The 20,269-nt window shown below is 39.5% G+C and overlaps 1 protein-coding gene across 4 annotated transcripts in view; it reads right to left on the minus strand.

Annotated features, from left to right (window-relative positions):
• The window catches only part of inpp5a.1.L (inositol polyphosphate-5-phosphatase A L homeolog), a 315,415-nt gene that overhangs the window by 34,290 nt on the left and 260,856 nt on the right, over positions 1 to 20,269 (minus strand). For all 4 annotated transcript variants that reach the window (XM_041570266.1, XM_041570268.1, XM_018225155.2 and 1 more), the window contains 3 exons: positions 19,016 to 19,111; positions 17,635 to 17,709; positions 2,811 to 2,884 (listed from right to left, as the gene is read on the minus strand). In XM_041570266.1, coding sequence (XP_041426200.1) covers positions 2,811 to 2,884; positions 17,635 to 17,709; positions 19,016 to 19,111 — 245 coding nt within the window. The remainder of the gene's footprint in view (positions 1 to 2,810; positions 2,885 to 17,634; positions 17,710 to 19,015; positions 19,112 to 20,269) is intronic.

A 20,269-nucleotide genomic window follows, 5' to 3' on the forward strand; every position in this document is an offset into this window, starting at 1 on the left:
TATGTCCTCTGCCCTTATACCTAGGGAATAACAGCCGTCAGTGTGGAACCTGCCAAGCTCCGTGGATGCTTCCTATTTGGGCTCTCCCTTACTTGGTGCCCCTACCATTATGGATATTCTGTCCCATTCCTGATGGAAGCCTGCTTAGCTTCTAGCACCTCTTTTTCACTCTTTGTATATACATTTAGGGACAGTTAGTATCTTATTTAAGGAACAATTAGAATGGAAAAAATAAATTCTGCGAGTTTGAGTTGCAAAACCAAAAAAACTTGAATTCATTGAGTTTTCTGCAGGAAAAAACCTCAAATCGCTCGAATTATTTGAGTTTTCGGGCAAAACCCTCTGAAAAAACTTAAACATCACGCCATTAACATCTTCAAATGGTTCAATGGACCTCTGTCATTGACTACTACACGACCTCCACATGTTTTAGATGGTGTACTTTCGGATTCAAGCTATTTCCAGCATCAGGGTATAAGAAATGTCGAAAAACAATTGAAAAATTTTAGTTTTTTTCTTAAATATGAAAATGTGAGTTTTGACCAAAAATCAACTCGTAAACTCGAATTTTCATGGAAAATACAACTTGAATCTTAAAGGGATCCTGTCATCGGAAAACATGTTTTTTTCAAAACACATCAGTTAATAGTGCTACTCCTGCAGAATTCTGCACTGAAATCCATTTCTCAAAAGAGCAAACAGATTTTTTTATATTCAATTTTGAAATCTGACATGGGGCTGGACATTTTGTCAATTTTCCAGCTGCCCCAGGTCATGTGACTTGTGCCTGCAGTTTAGGAGAGAAATGCTTTCTGGCAGGCTGCTGTTTTTCCTTCTCAATGTAACTGAATGTGTCTCAGTGGGACATGGGTTTTTACTATTGAGTGTTGTACTTAGATCTACCAGGCAGCTGTTATCTTGTGTTAGGGAGCGGTTAACTGGTTACCTTCCCATTGTTCTTTTGTTTGGCTGCTGGGGGGTGAAAAGGGAGGGGGTGATATCACTCCAACTTGCAGTACAGCAGTAAAGAGTGATTGAAGTTTATCAAAGCACAAGTCACATGACTTGGGGCAGCTGGGAAATTGACAATATGTCTAGCCCCATGTCAGATTTCAAAATTGAATATAAAAAAATCTGTTTGCTCTTTTGAGAAATGGATTTCAGTGCAGAATTCTGCTGGAGCAGCACTATTAACTGATGCATTTTGACAAAAATTATTTTTCCCATGACAGTACCTCTTTAATAAATAACTCCCTTAAATTTCCCATGTGAAAAAAAATCATTTTAAGGATACCCAAAACACCCTGCTGAAGATCAATGATTTGTGACTTAATTAGGTGAAATCTGTTAACATGCAATCTTCTCCTAAAAATGTAAAAAAAAAATCCCTATGGGCATGTACCTTTTAGCCACACCCATTCAGTGTTATAGTCATACATTACCTTCCATCAACTATAAGTTCTATAAGTAATTTACTGAAACCATCTTCATTACTACTGGAGGCCTTTCAGACCGACATGGCCACCCTGGATTCTTTTTTTTATGGCACATAGTCTATCCAGGGGCTCGAGTATGACATAATATTTAATACACTGCAATCCTGACACGAGAAACTATGGACACTACTGCGGTAAAGGAACTGCACTCTTTATTACAGATTAGACACATTCTGAAATTAAGCGCTGGTTTGTATGGAGTGAAGAAATAAACAAGACAGGGTTATTGGAACAGGTTGTAAATATCTAAGTAGCATTGGGGAAACTATGGCCTATTCATGGCACCCAAACACAAGTGTACTGTATGGTTAAAAGAAACCGTTGTGACCATTCATTTGAGATCTTTGTATTGTGTCAATACTTTACAAAAAGTCACAACATGACAAAAAAAGTTTCATATTCACCCCTAAATCACACGCACCTCTTTACACCAGTAGCAAGGGCATATAACTAATGGCACCCTGCGAAATTTACACACTGCTGCTCCTCTGTTATGATAATCAATCAATAAGAACAATTTAGAGTTGTTGTAACCTCGACAAGGATAGTGTGACCTCCCCCGGGAGAGGTATAATCAGAATCTCAGCTGGCCAGTGAAAAATAGCTGGATTATGGTAACTAGAAGAATCGCTTCACTGCCTTCCCTTCTCTGGAGCCTTGGCCATGAAGTCATTGTCATGTGCTTAAATTTAAATGTGGGGATCTCTTTTTTTTGTTAAAAAGCAATGCCTTTGGATGCTGTGATGACACTGGAACTACAATCTAAACGTTGGTAAAATTACCAGCACTCAACCCCACAATGTGGTCCAAGGTGGTCTTACCACAGACGTACCAGTCCCATAAGAAAAAAATCCAGAGGTACTTAACAATTTGATAAAAATGATGTATTCCTTTAATTTACTTTCCTTTAGACTGAGAATATCTAAGCATGGACAATAGTAAATGTTTTTTATGCCCATGTTGATGTTTGAGATAATGGATTGCCAACAAAAAAAAAAAGAAACAGGCAAATAATGCTCTTGGCAAAAAGCAATTTTGGTTGAAGTCTATATTCCTTCAACTCTACTTGCTACAAATTCTAGAGAACGTCCCACAGTTGCTTCACAAATGTAGAGCGACTTTTCCACCATTCCTAACAAGTTCACCCCAACAGTCCAAGCCCTTGAAACGTTGACAAAACTCAATAAAATGGCACAATAAATATGTAAACTTGGAGTTTAGACCAAGAATATGGAGATAATTGAGCCACAGTTCGCGCTGTATGACTATATGTCTGCATGCCCTGGTTGTCCAGGAAAAAAAAAAAGCCCTTACCTGGGGGGAAACGTAATGTCCAGTTCATACAGTCTGTCTTTGAAGACTGATAGCTCCTTGTCAAATTCTAAAAGCTGAAAGGAAAGAAACATTCAAATGACAAATATTCTTGAACTGAAAATATCAGAGGAAATGGTTAAATACTAGCGCTAAACATAAGATACATTTATTTAACATACCCAGGATATATGTAATATATTTAAACAAATACAGCAAATCAAATTCTTATTACACTCTGAAAAGAAATCCAACAGGTTTACCAAACAAGAATCAAAGATGGCGTCAATTTCAAGTTAACAGGGGCTTGTGATAACATTTATAAATACTGATATTATTTATGTGAGAAAAGTTCTAGTTTTCATCACTAACCTGTGTTAAATCCTTAATTGAATTAAGTAGGACAGATAGGAAATATAGATGATGCAGGGCAAAAAAAAAAGGGATTAAAGGGGTTTATGGCATTTGTAATTAGCACAGTTGGGTCTTCAGAGAGTTCATACAAAGGACCTAACTATGAAAGATCTGCATAAGCAAGTTCATGTTACATCCAAGAGGAAACCTTGATATATTGCCATATAGGGTTAAGGAGACATTTCCCTAATTTTACTCCAATAAGAGGATACTGTGGTGGGACAGTTTTTCATGCAGGTGACGGTGAAGCGCCATTTTACACTCATATTGGTCTGTCCCAAGAGTCAAAACAAGAATGCAGACAGATTAAAACAAAACACATTCAGGATATTGACTTCTCCCAAAGACCCTGACAGTTGTGATCTTCTTAAAGCAATTTTAGCCTTTTTCTTTTGCCATACGAAGGTCAAAAGTTCCATAATATCTGTCTTATTAGAAATATGGGCAGTTTCTGTAATAATATGGAATCCTATGAAGCTAAATCATTTGTTATTTATTTCTGTGAAACATAACACCTAAAGCAAGGGGGATGCTGGCCACATAGAGAAACATAGTTTAAAATATAATTTCCATGGACACTTTAGGGCTCATTTACAAATGGGGCCCAAAGTGCCATTTTTTTGCCTACAAAGCACCTGTTTCCAGGAATTGTGCCGCTTTATGTGTGTTGTGCTGCTGGTGCCGCCAGAGTGGCTTATAGAAAGAGCAGCACTTGACTCTGGATTTGGGCATCTCCTTGTGTGCCCTTCATTCAGAAGGCACAAAGAAGTAAAGTGGAAGGCTACACAGTTACACTGCACTATGAATAGGTACAAATGACTAGGGTATGGTGCTCTACAGCGGGCACTTTTTGCACCAAAGTGGACACAAATTATTACTGACAAATATGGACCTGGGCAGCAACCCTTAGCAATCTTCCCTTCAAGCTGTGCACACAAGTTTTAAGACCAAAGCACACTACCAATTGTGGTGTACACAAAGAATTTTTTGTGAAAAACACTTTATTTTGTCACACCCTGTGTCCACGCCGCTCGACTCCTCCGACTCCAAACAGATTTGCGTCCCCCTTCCTTGCTGCAGGTAAGAGTGCGGCTGGGGAGGAAGGTTTTTTTTAGTTATAGAGGAAGCAGACCCCCCTGTTCCCTGCCCCCCCCCTGTGACTGTGGGGTCTGTTTCCTCTATAGTTATGCCACTGACAATTCAGATACACCCACATCTCCGAGGACAACGTTTTCTTTAAGTATGCCAAAGCTTCTAAAAGTGCAGATGATACATAGTTTTTGTAAACCCATCCAAAAATAAATTCGAGAGATCACTAACCCCTAGCAATCAAACATTGTTCAGTGCCGGAGTGAACCTGCTAGAAACAACCGGAGAACCAGATGAACGGTTTGATGTAAATCATAGTGAATGGTATAGGTTTTTCTTGGTCCTATGGTGCAGAGCAGATAGAGTTGCTACAAATCAGATTACAGTGGGGACCACCTGGATACTCTCTGGTACCCTGGGAAACCAGTTCGGCCTTTGCCTGAGCTGAAATACTGTCATAGAAACATAAATTCACTGAATTATTTTGTTCCTTGTAACTGAACAATCCTCAAACTTCTGCTTGAAGAGTTAAACCAATATTAATACCAATGTACATACATGTGGCCCTCCTGGGCAGTGTGAAAAGCCAACTTGGAAGTCAACATGGCGAGTAAATGATAAAGAAACCGCAAACCTCATAATAACCAGCAGCATTATTAGCTATCATTCTGACTAAGTGCCATTCCCCATAACTACAAGTTTGTCAGCAGAACAGAATCCTGTGTGACGGCTCAGTGTTTACCTGGTGTTCATTAATCATGTCCCATCTCACAGCTGCGCTGATACCATTGTATGAGTGACAGAGGTTCCGAATGGAAATAGAGCCTGTCCCTTTTTGCCCCTGAAACCTCATAAATCATTCCTGAGATGTGCAATTAGCAGCTACTTGTACACATTAATTATCTGTGGGAACAACAGCTACTGAAACCACCTGCACTGGCGAATACATAGGCCACCGTGCTTCTGCTGTCACAACGCCTAACAACTCTACCTAAAGCATGGCTTGGGAAAAAGCCCCAAGCAAGAGTGCACAAATACATTGATCTATTAACTAATGCTAGGATAATCAGTATAAATCTACTGTTACATGCAGTTTATTGGCCAAGACAGATGCAGTGTCCATAAGGATAATCATATAAATATATAATCCTATGATTCCAGCTTAATTGCAGTTGCCAGGGGGAGATGCGCCTGATGCAATTTTGGCTGACAGGTCATTGATTGATGTAAAGCGTGTTTGCACTTAAATGGAATTGCACCGAAAATTGTTTGTCCAGTTGGTTTAATTTGCAGAGGCGCCATGGGAGTGATGCGTGTCTCTGATTCTTCTGCTGATGGAGGCAGTTGAGGGAACTACCGCTTGGTTCAGGTGGTGGTATCTGCATGGTTTCCAACGTGGCCCTTTCTCAGTAGGCACAACAGCACTCATTTGGAACAGAAGGTGAGCAGCAGAGCCAAGCAGGGTCAGACTGGGCTTGCGGGACAACCCGGTGGGGCCCTCTTGGACCCAGGTCCTCTTCTACTCCTGGCTGGAAACAGGCTCCAATTGAGGTGCTCCCCTGCCCCCCCCATCACTTCAATGGCAGCCATGGTAGGCCTGGGACACCCCAGTCCAACACTCCAGCTGAGCACAACGATACAGAAGTAAAAGGATTTCATGCTCACACAATTAAAAAATTATATCTTTTGCACAACTGACTGCGGAAAGGAATTTGTGGGCCAAGCAGTGCAGTAAGTACATGACATCAGTGCCACAACAGGTATTACCCTGCTCTAATCTCGATACAGGATGCCTCTCTGAGAAACATATACAGAAATAGACCCTGTTTATTAAAAAAATATTTTAATATACTGTATAAAGTAAGTTTCTTATGACTGCACTTTTATTTAGCATCAATGTATTTTTTGGTGAATAAGAGCATATAAGTAAAGGTGGTCATAGACGCACAGATAATATCGTACGAAACTAATTTTCGTACAAAATTTGGTGCGTGTATGGTGGGAAAAGAGCCGACCGTTATGGGCAGAAGACTTGGATATCGGTCGGCTCCTCGATTGAAGGCACCCAAACATCAGTGCTGAATCATCAGATACAGGTAGAATTTTATTGTTTCTACCTGTATATCTCTATCTTTATATCTGACGATTCAGCTCTACACGTGTGTATTGAAATGAACGATCTTCTTGGAAAGATCTTTTCCAAGAAAGATCGTAATTGTTACTTCTATGGCCACCTTTAGGCACCAATGCTCTTTAGCTTCACAGTAATGACAAACCCTAGGAATTCCATCAAACATGCAGACTTGTGCCTGCTTTGTTCTTTTGTTTTCTGTGACATTCACTTCGTTATGTATCATGCCAGCTCTTAAGGTTAATTTGTGTCACTAAAGAAGTCAGCGCTTTAAATGCTGCCCAGTTTCTCTAACCGCACCGCTCCCACATAGATCTGAAAGATAAAGCAAGAATCCTCAGTCAATATAAAACAATTTAGGTCTGGAAGGAGAAAGGCACCCAGCGAAAGGTCATCGTCCACCGGGAGACGGCTGTGAGCGGCATCGGCTGAAATCGCTGTAGTATGAACCTTGTATAACAGGGCAACTTAATTCAGTCATTGGAGTAGAACAGCAGCAATCACTCATCAAGTCCTGCAGCCCAAAGCCGGAGCGTTGTTAGATCAGGAGGTGATATTAACAGCATTTATCAAATCTTTCCGCTGCGTCCATAGGAGAATTCACAGATGTATTGGGGACTGAAAAGAAGTCTAGAGTACGACACCCTCCAAACAAAAGGAATAAACAACAAACTATGGAGAACTCTTCTTTTATTCTTTATGCTATCATAGAAATGAATATAAACACGTCAACCTTAAAGGGATACTGTCATGGGGAAAATTTTTTTTCCAAAATGAATCAGTTAATAGTGCTGCTCCAGCAGAATTCTGCACTGAAATCCATTTCTCAAAGGAGCAAACAGATTTTTTTATATTCAATTTTGAAATCTGACATGGGGCTAGACATATTGTCAATTTCCCAGCTGCCCCAAGTCATGTGACTTGTGCTCTGATAAACTTCAATCACTCTTTACTGCTGTACTGCAAGTTGGAGTGATATCACCCCCTCCCTTTTCCACCCAGCAGCCAAACAAAAGAACAATGGGAAGGTAACCAGCTCCCTAACACAAGATAACAGCTGCCTGGTAGATCTAAGAACAACACTCAATAGTAAAAACCCATGTCTCACTGAGACACATTCAGTTACATTGAGAAGGAAAAACAGCAGCCTGCCGAAAGCATTTCTCTCCTAAAGTGCAGGCACAAGTCACATGACATGGGGCAGCTGGGAAATTGACAAAATGTCTAGCCCCATGTCAGATTTCAAAATTGAATATAAAAAAAATCTGTTTGCTCTTTTGAGAAATGGATTTCAATGCAGAATTCTGCTGGAGCAGCACTATTAACTGATTCATTTTGAAAACATTTTGTTTTTCTCATGACAGTATCCCTTTAAGTTCAAGGCAGTGAAACGTTCAATTCATAATAAGGTAGTTACAGATATATAAAAAGACATGGTCTGGCTGACACTGCAATATTTCCAGAAGTATTCAGCATTTAACCCACATTTTACACTCTCACATGTAAAAGATACACAACGGGAAAGAGATGAATGAGCAGGTGCCGCTAGGTATATAAGTGATGCATAGGGTGCAGGAGCAGCAGTATAGGATGGGGTCCTATTGCACCAAATAAGTTATCAGTAAAGAATCCATATTATATTTGCACACAATACTTACACAGGTATGGGATCCATTATCCAGAAACCTCTGAATTACAGGAAGGCCATTTCCCATACACTCCAATTTAATCAAGTAAGTACATTTTTTAAAATTGCTTTCCCTTTCTCTATAATAATAAAACAGTAGCTAGTACTTTATCCCAACTAAGATATAATTAATCCTCTTTGGAGGCAAAATAATCCGATTGGGCTTATTTAATGTTTTTTTTTTTTTTTAAAAGTTTTTATTTTCAGGTTTTCAACAGAAGAGAAAAAGAGAAGAGAAAGATAGAGAGAGAAGGGAGAAGAGAGGAGAGCGAAGGCAATGGGAGCAGGTCAAGCTAACATGTCTAGCAATCAGGAACAGCACAGTTCAACAATTCACATTTCTCAGCAGATTAACCGGATTTTCTCTGTAGGCCAGCCACAAGCCCCATATATTGGTAAATTTGTCCGGACAGCCTCGGGAGAGGTATGTCAGTTTCTGGTTAGACAGGGAGCTGTTAACTAGATTCAGCCAGAACAGTAGAGACGGAGGGGCAGTAGATTTCCAATTCAGTAGAATGGCCTTCTTAGCGAAGTAGAAAAGTTGGAGATAGCAGCTTTTGGAGCAGCGGTCCAGATCCAGGTCCTCAAATATGCCAAGTAGACAAACCAGTGGGGACACAACACGGGGCATGGCTACTGCTTCAGAGCAATAAAACACAATGTCCTTCCAAAATTTCTGAATGGTGGGACAATACCAAAATACATGCATATATGAACCAACATCACCCCCACATCTGAAGCAAACATCAGACACATTAGGGAACATTTTACTCAGCCTATAGGGAGTTAGATAGACCCGGTTTAGGAACTTCAACTGAATGTACCGATCCCTCACAGGTATAGTAATCTCAGGGATCTGCCTGAGGCTGTCCTCCCACATGTCATCGGACAGTTCAGGAATATCCCTTTTCCATTTACCCAGGACGGAAATTAGTGGATCAGGGGAGGCCAACCCTAGCAGTGTGTACGAATGGGAGAGAGGTTTGGTGAGGCCCTCTTTACGTAAATATTTTTCTATAGCAGTGTCTGATATGTGCAATGGCCTCTCAGGGAATTGGGAGCGAAAGGCATGGGAAAGCTGGAGGTACCTGAAATACATACCCTGGGGCAGATGAAATTCGTCCTTTAGAGCTTGGAATGACTTGCTTATTTAATGTTTAAATGATTTTTTTGTAGACTTGAAAAAAATCTAAATTACAGAAAGATCCCTTACTCGGAAAACCCCAGGTCCCGAGCTTTCTGGATAACAGTTCTCATAGATGTATTAAGTTTACTAGCTAACTGAACATTGCTTAAAGGAGAACTAAAGGCAATTTACAATGGGGGTGCCAAAAGTTAACCACCCCCAAGTAATTATATTTACTTACAATACCTGACACCCCACTCCTATCAGCAGAAATCTGCACCGGCCCGGGGTTTGCCCAGCGAGCACCGCGGAGCGATCTTCTTCCTGCTTCCTCGTGGCTGCGCATGTGCAATAGAGTGAAGAGGCGAACATTAACGAAAAAGCAGTCTATTTCGCTCAACTGCTCATGCATCTGCCCAGGGAAATTTGAAAACCAAAGGAAAAGGATCGCTCAATGGCACTCGCTGGAAGAACCGGTGCAGATTTCTGCTGATGGGAACACTGGCCCGGGGTGTCAGGTAAGTAAATAGAATCACTTGGGGTGCCTAACTCTTGACACCCCAATGTAAATTGCCTTTCCTTCTCCTTTAATAAATGGCTCGCATCTTGACACCATCCTATATATTAAAGGGATACTGTCATGGGAAAATATGTTTTTTTCAAGTGCATCAGTGCTCCAGCAGACTTCTGCACTGAAACCCCTTTTTCAAAAGAGCTAAATTTAAGAGATTTTTTTAAATTTAATTTTGAAATCTGAGGCTAGACATATTGTAGTTTCCCAGGTGCCCTCAGTCATGTGACTTGTACTCTGATAAATTTCATTCACTCTTTACTGCTGTACTGCAAGTTGGGGTGATTTCACCCCCCTCCAGCAGCTTAACAACAGAACAATGGGAAGGTAACCAAATAGCAGCTCTCTGACACAAGATAACAGCTCCCTGTTCCCTGGTAGATATAAAAACAGCACTCAATAGTAAAATCCAGGTCTCACTGCAACACACTCAGTTACATTGAGTAGGAGAAACAACAGCCTGCCAGAAAGCAGTTCCATCCTAAAGTGTTGGCTCTTTCTGAAAGCACATGTCCAGGCAAAATTACCTGAGATGCACCTACACACCAATATTACAACTAAAAAAATACACTTGTTGGTTCAGGAATGAAATTTTATATTGTAGAGTGAATTATTTTCAGTGTAAACAGTGTATTTTAGAAATAAAAATGACATAACAAAAATCATGACAGAATCAGTTTAACATTAGAACGTGCAACACTTAAATAAACATAAGAATAGACATTTATTTTGAAATAAAAAACTTCTCAGACTACAGGCCTACTGGGAGGTGTCAAACCCTTAATATATGTGCAGTAACCTGTCTAACTTCAGTACTTAAAACCCTAAAGAGCCATCATTCTAAATAGCATTGCTTTGACTGACAGATTCCTACAGCCCACTGGGTCCTCATATCTCAGCACATCAGTAAAGGCTTACAGTAACGTTCAGTGTAGGATCAGCAGAAATTGCTGTCGAAAAAGAGGGAGCAGGATGAAAAGCACGAAAACACTGGACGTAACTATTTAGAAAAAACATGAACGTAAGGCGAGCGCAACCTGGGACACTGGGCAGACAATACTGTCTCTGCTTGCAGACAACTATACATTATCATATACACGATTAGTCACATTTAACCACCAATGGTCTCTTAAGCTTTGAATGGTCCCTCAAAAAAGACCTTCAGTACCAGGCATCTGCTTGGAGTAAAGTGGTTGTATATCAGTGATATCTGCACAATGTTGAGGTTGTAATGACTGACCCTATGTCCACAGATCAGACACACTATAGTGGAATGCGATCATCTTGGAACTATACCTTTATAGCACAGCTATGTTTATGTAACACTTTTATTTACATTTCAGTGTACCCTTTTGGATTAAAATCTTTAAGGGATACTGTCAAGGGAAAACATGTTTTTTTCAAAATGAATCAGTTAATAGTGCTGCTCCAGCAGAATTCTGCACTGGAATCCGTTTCTCAAAAAAACAGATTTTTTTATATTTAATTTTGAAATCTGACATGGGGCTAGACATATTGTCAGTTTCCCAGCTGCCCCCAGTCATGTGACTTGTGCTCTGATAAACTTCAGACACTGTTTACTGCAAGTTGTAGTGAAATCATCCCCTTCCTTCCCCCCAGCAGCCTAACAACAGAACAATGGGAAGGTAACCAGATAGCAGCTCCCTAACACAATATAACACCCGCCTGGTAGATCTAAGAACAGCAGTCAATAGTAAAATCCAGGTCCCACTGTGACACATTCAGTTACATTGAGTAGGAGAAACAACAGCCTGCCAGAAAGCAGTTCCATCCTAAAGTGCTGGCTCTTTCTGAAAGCACATGACCAGGCAAAATGACCTGAGATGCACCTACACACCAATATTACAACTAAACAACTAATACACTTATGCTGATTCAGGAATGAAATTTTATATTGTAGTGAATTATTTAGTGTAAACTGTGTAATTTAGAAATAAAAACTACAGCATATTCATCTGGAATAGAGTAATGTATAGACAATGTAATAATACCTCTTGTAAATAAAGTTATGGGGCATTATACAAAAGGACATCAGAGTGGTGCAGCACAGTCAGAAACACCCCATTGTCTGCAAAATGCTGGCAAAAATGATGGCAATTGACCAATCCCTGGATCAACTTGTACAATTGTCAGACTAAGATAGTAATCCCCTTTTAAATATAGGAATTACATCAGATTTCTGTCAGTCCTTAGATACCATACTAGATACAATCAGAAATACAGGGCTGGCTAAACTAAAATTATCCTGTATAATGATGAATTTGTGTACTGATAAAAGGCACGTTTAAGGCTACATAACCATACATGTGTGTGATGGATGTATATTAATGTTCTGGTAACTAAATATACATGTGTGCATCAAACAAATATTAGTTTTCCTTGCTGTATGTGAATGGATATGTCTTGGACTTGTTCTTATAACATTTCTTTTTCTTAATATATTTTAGATGGATAAAAAATTGGATTTGGACCCAATGAAAAGCTGAGTACGCAAAGCTGCCTTCTTTAAGCCTTAATTCTATTACGATGAGTTGGTGGCTTCAGTCTGGCCACGAGGAGAAGACCAGCAAGGCCATATACACATAGAAAGATGACTCACCAGCATAAAGCTTTTCGCTCAGTGCTAACAGGGAGGAAATGTAATCACTTTGCCTCCAGTTGGACATTTCTGAAAGACGCGCTAATACGAAATGTGACAGCGAACAACCTATAGAACATGACTATGAGACATACAGTCCCAGAGGTTCCACCGTATCCATGGGCTTTAGACTAATTTAGTTGTGTCAATTTTAGCTGAGATGTGGCTGAATGATTGCGTGAAGGGACCTTGCTCCAGACTTACAAACATGACCTTCAATATTTGGTGGGGCTAGATGCCTTGAATAGAAGGTTAAACATTTAAAGAAAGAACTCCCATTTGCTGCAGCAACAGCAGCAGATAAAGCAAAAACAAAGAGAAAACCAATGAAATAATACATACTTGTAGAAACAAATTATTTTGTGTTTGTGCTAAAGCACAAACAACAACCACAAGGGATCCTGTTTATAAGATGCTGAAGTGAATGGAGACCCAAGCCCCACGTAACATAGTAAGTAAGGTTGAAAAAAAAGGCACACGTCCATCAAGTTCAACCTTTTATGTTTATCTAAAACCTACCTAATTGCTAGTTAATCCAAAGGAAGGCAAACAAAACCCTCTGAAGCATTTTTAATTTGCTTCAGACGGGGTAAAAAAATTCCTTTTTTTTTTTACTCCAATATGGCAATCGGACCAGTCCCTGGATGAATTTGTACTAAGAGCTACTTTCAATACCCCTATATTTCCTCACTTGCTAAAATGCCTTGACACCCCTTCTTGAAGCGATCTTATGTATCTGCTAGTACGACACTGTAAAAAACTATTTTCAAATATTTAGATGGATCCTCATTTCTTCCAATCAGAATGGATGCCCTTGTGTTTGCTGAAAGGACCTACTGGTAAATAAAGCATTATGGAGATCATAATCCCCATTAAATGCCTCTTCTTAAGCATAGACAGCACCAACTTGGCCAGTCATTCTTCAAAACTGAGACTTTTCATACCCTTGACCAGATTAGTCAACCTTCTTAGGACTCTTCCTTATTCAGTAACATCCCGTTTTAGCAATGGAGACCAAAACTGCAGGGTATATTCTAAGTGGGACCTTAGCAACACACTGTAAATTGAAAGAATGACCCTCTCCTCCCGAGAATCTATGTCTCTTTTAATAAATCTCAAACCCTTGATTGCCCTTACAGCTGCTGACTGGCATTGTTTGTTACAGCCAAGTTTATAACCTACAAGGATTCCAAGGTCCTTCTCCATTATGGATTTGCCTAGTCCTATTACGGGTAAGTAGTAAGTCTATAACTTTAATCTGTACTTGATATCCTGTGGACAATAAGGTCCATCCCTAGAATAGTAAGACCCACATTTTTAATGCCACATTTAATGCTCTCTTTCCACCCACTTAAATTAATAATAAAATAAATAAATAAATATGGTACTCAGTGACATAAAATAATGTTCATATCTTATGCAAGCTTTTGATGCCAGATGGCCTACACTACTAAAGTCATGTCTCAATAAGCTGAAAGCCTGGCTAAAAAAAAAAAAATACTCTGAAATACTCTCAAATAATGGGTCCATGGCCCTACAGAGTAGCAGTTGGGGACAGTATGTATAGCAGAGGGAAATGGAGACAGTAGTGCAAGCTATTGGGTGCTCAGAGTTGTACGTCAACTGCAGCAGCTGTAAAATCATTCAAATTCACATCTAAAGACAGCCCTGGTAACACTAGATTTTAAGCAGTCCAAGAGTAATATAAAACTGGGCTATTTCAGGCAATTTCCACACCGCGTTTTCACTAGCCCAAAACATGCTGCCAAAGTGCCCAAAACCGCTTCTCGGACACCCACATTTAAATTGCCTGACAAGGGCTTGTCTGTTGATAGTTGTCTGGAATGCTGGTCCGTATGCTTTTCCAGGTGACTAAATCCAGGCAAGTGAAGATTGCAAAGCCATGGACTGCTACATACTGTGTAAGATTGTTCCAAATCATTTACAGCTCCTAATTTCCATAAATGAAAAGTGTTTTATGACTCTTAAATGATAAAAGATAGGCGACGTCAAAGGACAATAAAAAAAGGCAGGGTCTGGCAAACATAGGCATTGGTGTAAGCAAATGCTTGTTGATTAATATTCTGAATTTCAAATTGCCATTTTAATGCCTTTAATTTCTCGACAATATTCATAAATCTAATGAACAAAAAAAGGGTCATTAAAAAAAACTGCTTAACGTGTAGATTTGTTCTTAGCACAATCTATTGATATATGTATGGTTAATGTCCAAGCAGCAGTGTGTTCTATTTGTAATAGGATTTCCCAATAAGAACTGGTTCCGCTCTTCAGCTATTAAAGGCTGGAACACAGCTTCTGACAAAAATAGATCCGGACAAAGACATCAGTCCATTTCTACAGAGCATGACAGGCAAACTAAGCTTCTAATTGCCCTGACAGTTTTTCAATTGACCCTTTGCAGTGTCTCGCAAGCAATGCTGCTCAATGTACAGTAGGAATAGCTGTCAGTATACATAAAGATAGCAATTTCACCTTCCTGAGATAATTGGCACATGCAGAGCAGGGATATCCCGCTGAAGCAATTTGCATTGTTGTGCAGATCACTATAAAGGAAGCGGTGACTGGAAGAATTAATAGGATGCTGATTTATAATAAAAATGAGGCTTTACAGTGCTGAACGTGTCCAGTTTATTCAGAATTCCTCAACTAACCATCGGCATTTGAAAAGAACCACCCCAGTCTTCAGGGCTGGGTTTCCAAGAACAAATGGCATCCTTATGGATTTCACCCCAGCTGGTATCCAAGACTGGGCTACTATAAATACTTACTTCCTTGTAATAGAAATGTGTGCAGTTATACCTTTTCTTTCTAGAATACTTTAGACTTTGTGCCCTAGTCCAACTGCCTTACCCATGTCTTCACAGGGGTTGATTGGGAATACCATCACTCTTGTCTTGAACATCTGGTTACTTTGGTTGCTTTGTGCCCCAGTCCAACTGCCTTATCCATGTCCTCACAGGGGGCAGATTAGGAATCCAAGACCATAACTCTTGTCTTATCCAGGTCTTTACAGTGGCCAGGTTGGGCTCCAAGACCATCTTCTTTTTCCTGAGAATCTAGCTACTTTGGTTGCTTTGTGCCCCAGTCCTCCCAAGGGGGTGGATTTGTAATTCAAAACCATCACTCTTGTTCTGAAGATCTGGATATGTTGGTTACTTTATGCCCCAGTCCCCTGCCATACTCATGTCCCCACAGGGTCAGATTGTGATTCCAAGAACATCACCCTTGTCTTGAAAATCTGGATATTTTGGTTGCTTTGTGCCCTAGTCCACTGCCTTAGCCATGCCCTCATAGGGGGCCCAAAACATTAACCATAATATATGCACTTTTTTGAACCATTAATTCAGCATTTTAGAAATGTGCCAAGTGTGTCTTATGGATATACTGGAGATCCATGGCAGGTTGGGTCTATATACTGTTTAGCAACTGCCACCTGCAAGACTAAGTAGAACCACTCATACCCGAGTGGAAGCTTCAACTGCAACCATCTTCCATCCAGTTTCATAGTCAAACTGCAGCAGACTAGCGTATCGGCACTTGGCAAAATGTTTGCTTTTCAAAGTGTGCATTATTGTCATTTTTATGACAAGCAATCGCAAGATGGAGACCACAGACCTCACATGAAAGACCTGAGAATAGCATTACACCTAAACCGGTAAATATGAATGCCTTTGGGGGATTCCAGTTGCATTCGGCTTTGGAGATAGAAGCAGCATCAAACACACATCATCCTGTTGCCTTTCAGGGAGGGAGATCGCTAACGGCACATCGCATGCTTTCAGAATGAAAATTCCATTTCTGCTACTTAGGAAAAAATTTGATCTATTATAGATTTTTTTTTGTATAAGCATGATAACCATTTTATGTATCTTGAAACATATATCTCCTAAATTACACTGGCAGAAAAATAAGAAGGCAAAAACCTATCTATGGACAATGACAAAGTGTGTGTCTGATAATAAATATTTGTCAGGTCTTGTCATATCTGCACAAATTCCACTATTAGTGAAGAGCGGTGAAGAGCGCACCGCTTGCTAAAAAAAAAAAGAAAAAGGGCAGGAAAATCAATGCATCTTCAGCTGAAGTAGTTGCTAAACACACAGAAAAACGTCTTTATCCAACAAGCGGCACGCTGTGAAAATTCCCAAGCCTTGCTTCGGTATAGCAAAGGAAAATTTAATCTTCCCAAATACTCATCAGTGCACTCCATCCTGCAGACCTGACAGCCCCACTTATAATTAATTATACAATTTCGATGGGAATATCGACTAAACAAAGCTATAAATCATAGAAAAAGTCAATAGCCATGGACACATTCAATCATGTCCCAGCCAATGATTACTACTCTTAAAATACAATAATTATTTTCAGGAGCCAGCTCGAATTAAATTTCTGTCAGGCTTGTACAACACCAGTATTTGATGAAGGATGCAATGGATTTTTTTTTAAGGAGGGGGGGAGGGTTTGAATTCGGCTCAGAGACATATATCCTTTAAGATGGGTAGTTTGTTTTTAGTGATCAAGGTGCTGCGTGTTTAACTAGACCATGAAGATTAGATTATCTGCTCGGGCTCATTAGATCATTTATCTTTTGCTTCTGTGGCTGATCTTGGAAGCTCTTCCATGACCGTGAATGGCAGTGGGTTTCTAAATGGAACAGGCTGGAGGAGCGAGTGTGCGTGTGTGTGTTTGTTTGATTGACCCAACACCAGCCAAAGCTTTATTACTTTACATGCGAACGGCTATTGGCATTCAGGGATTTACAGCATTTTTAAACTCAAATGACCTTGTTTGACCAATTAAACCATATTATAATGAAGTCAAATCTCCAGTCTTTCAATGAACCAAGAAAATTAGTTTTATGTTCATTGACATTTTCAAAAAAAGTATTTCTCGTTACATTATACAGTGGTTAATAAAAAGGTATTAATATAGTGCTGGCACTATGGTCCTTTACAGACAGCACCAGATATTCTAATAGGGTTAAACCTACACAGGTAACGAGCAAGCTTTGTATGCCATGTACTGTAGGGTGCCAGGATTAAATGGCCACAACTGGATTAAATTGTAGTAATAGAAATATTATGGAAAACATCAGATTAGTCATAGGTTTGGTAGTTTGGACTTACCGCAGTGCCATTGTTATCTCTAAAAACCTCTTGATTAAAATACTCAAACAACTTCTTTTCTATTTGTAGCACGACCTACAATGGACAAAGGAATGACCAAAGGTTAACACAATACACAGCTGCAGCTCCGCGTTTCTACACAATGATGATGATACAATTATTTCTATTAATAATCTAAAGTAAAACTGGAGTTATAATAAATGAAAACAATAATTGTATTTGCTGTATATACCGTCATACTTAAATACTGACATCTTTAACCTTTTGAAAGGCAAAAGGTTAATGATGTCATCAGTTATAATCAGTGTCACTCATAGCGAATGACTTATTGAATTTTGGGTATTATAAGAACTAATGTACCCCAGTACTTTAAATGTAACTAAAGCTGTAATAGATATATAAAAAAAAAAGCCATAAGCAGATGTAAGCTGAAGACACGGCTCTCTCAGACCAAACTAGAAGTTTATCTGCCCAACTATGAGCCCAATCTATCTCCAATATACTTTAATTAATAAATGTTTATCGTTTTTATAAGAAACCTGACTGTATGCAGTGAAATTCCCCCTTCGTTTACTTGCTCTGACTGCTGTGGATAGAAATTTCAGACGGTCCCTAACTGCTCTGCAGGGAAACAATCATACTTTCAAATAGCAGGGGAGAGCCCCCCCCACCTTACTTCCCTGACCTTGAGCAGCTTTGTTTGTTTCCCTGTAAAGCAGCCGGCGACTGTGTAGAGATTTGTAACCGTAGACCCAGTGCAGTCTGTATATTCAGATTATTAATCAGTCTTGCTTATTGGCTTCTATGACAGATATTAATTGACTTGTGCTGTTTTGATAATGTATGACGATCGCTAAGCTTAACTGAAGCCCAGACCACACTGAGCATGTGCGTAGTCTTGGTCTTGCAAAGATGTTTAACAAGGTTACAACTTTGAAAACATAAATCATTTGTTTAATTAGGCTTGTGGTGCAGTAACTTCATGCTTATGTTTAGTATACAAAATCCAGCATTTCTAGCATTATTCTATTTTAGACTTTAGTTCCCCTTTAAGAGGAGAAGTTTCATGACCTACATAAGAGCACTCTTATAGCTATGCTATGTGGAACTCATTAGTGACTCCTAATATCCTCATAATCAATAGGGGGTAAATTCGTCCCTATGGAATATTACAGGTTTAAAAGTGTTATATAAATATAATTTTCTGTTACAATTGTTACATCATCACTCACAAAAATGTACCGCCATATAAAACTGATAAGGAAATCAGAAGTCACTTCTTAGTGCTGTGACCAGTATAAATCAGAATCCCTTTGTGACTTTTAAGATCCTTATAATTTATAGTCGGGGTCCATTATCCCATAGATGCACGTCGGCATACCTTGTGGTCGTTTTCTGATTCTCGGAAAACCAACTTGTCTACTGCATTGGTATCCGCTGCATGGATGGTCTGCATTGTTGTCTTTGCACAAAGTGTCTGTTTCGAGAAATAGAACAAAAATTAAGATTTCGAAAAGTAGACAAATTTTAAAAAAAATCTGTAAGATAGCATTACAATGTTAAATCTTGTATCAAAGATTGCCCCAATATTTAACTTAATCTGGAAGCACTTTAATCATGGAGATTATACTAGCCAAATGCCACCTGTGTAACATGCTCAATATAACTCTCTTCTACTGTGCACTTTATATCATACTTGTTATAACCACCTTAGCCCACCCACTGTAGCTCCTCTATCATGCTTAGTGTAGCCATTTAACCAGTTCATTCAAATCATTATAATCTGCTGATGGCACCCATTCACTCATGCCTATTATAGTCATCCTGACGAACTTAATGTAACCAATTGATCATGGTAACTGTAGCCATTCTTACGAAGTCATTGTAATCATGCTATCCTGTTCATTGTAGCCATTATTTCCCACATATTGTAACAATGCCAACCTGTTCATTCAAACCAATCTGTCTTATTAATTGTAGCCATTCTAGGCCAGCGATGCTCACCATTCTGCCCTGGTTCCTGCCTCATCCCTATTGTCTCAACCTCATTGTAGCAGTTCTATTCCACACATGCTTATCATTCTATCCAGACATTTGAATGATATTGGTCCTCAAAAGTCTTGTGCCTTCTACTGGCCTCATGCTTTGGTTTCTTATGCATTCCAACATGCACTTTTGAATTGGCATTTCTTCCAATATACAAGTGGACTTCAGTTTCCAGACTCTGCTGCCAACTGTTGACTGCCTCAGAACACAGTTACAATCATATTTTATATATATATATATATATATATATATATATATATATATATATATATACACACACACACACACAATATATATCAGAACATACTATATTTTGCAGGCCTGGATTTGTGGGAAGGCTACAAAGGTGGCATGGTGTCCAGCTAGGGTTGCCAGCCTTCCTATATATTTATCTTTTTCCCCTATTAATAACATTGGGATCAGCCATCATTTTTACCGGCCAGGCCAGTATTTTTTTCCAGAAAAGGTGGAAACCCTACATATGCACCATGTCAGCCAGAGCATGGTATCCTGGCAAATGAGGAAGGGAAGACAAGCCGTAATGACTCTTCAGTCCCTGCTGGTTACTTGAGTTGTTTACCACAATCAG

Source organism: Xenopus laevis, chromosome 7L, assembly GCF_017654675.1.
Source record: "Xenopus laevis strain J_2021 chromosome 7L, Xenopus_laevis_v10.1, whole genome shotgun sequence".
NCBI classification, from domain to species: domain Eukaryota; kingdom Metazoa; phylum Chordata; class Amphibia; order Anura; family Pipidae; genus Xenopus; species Xenopus laevis.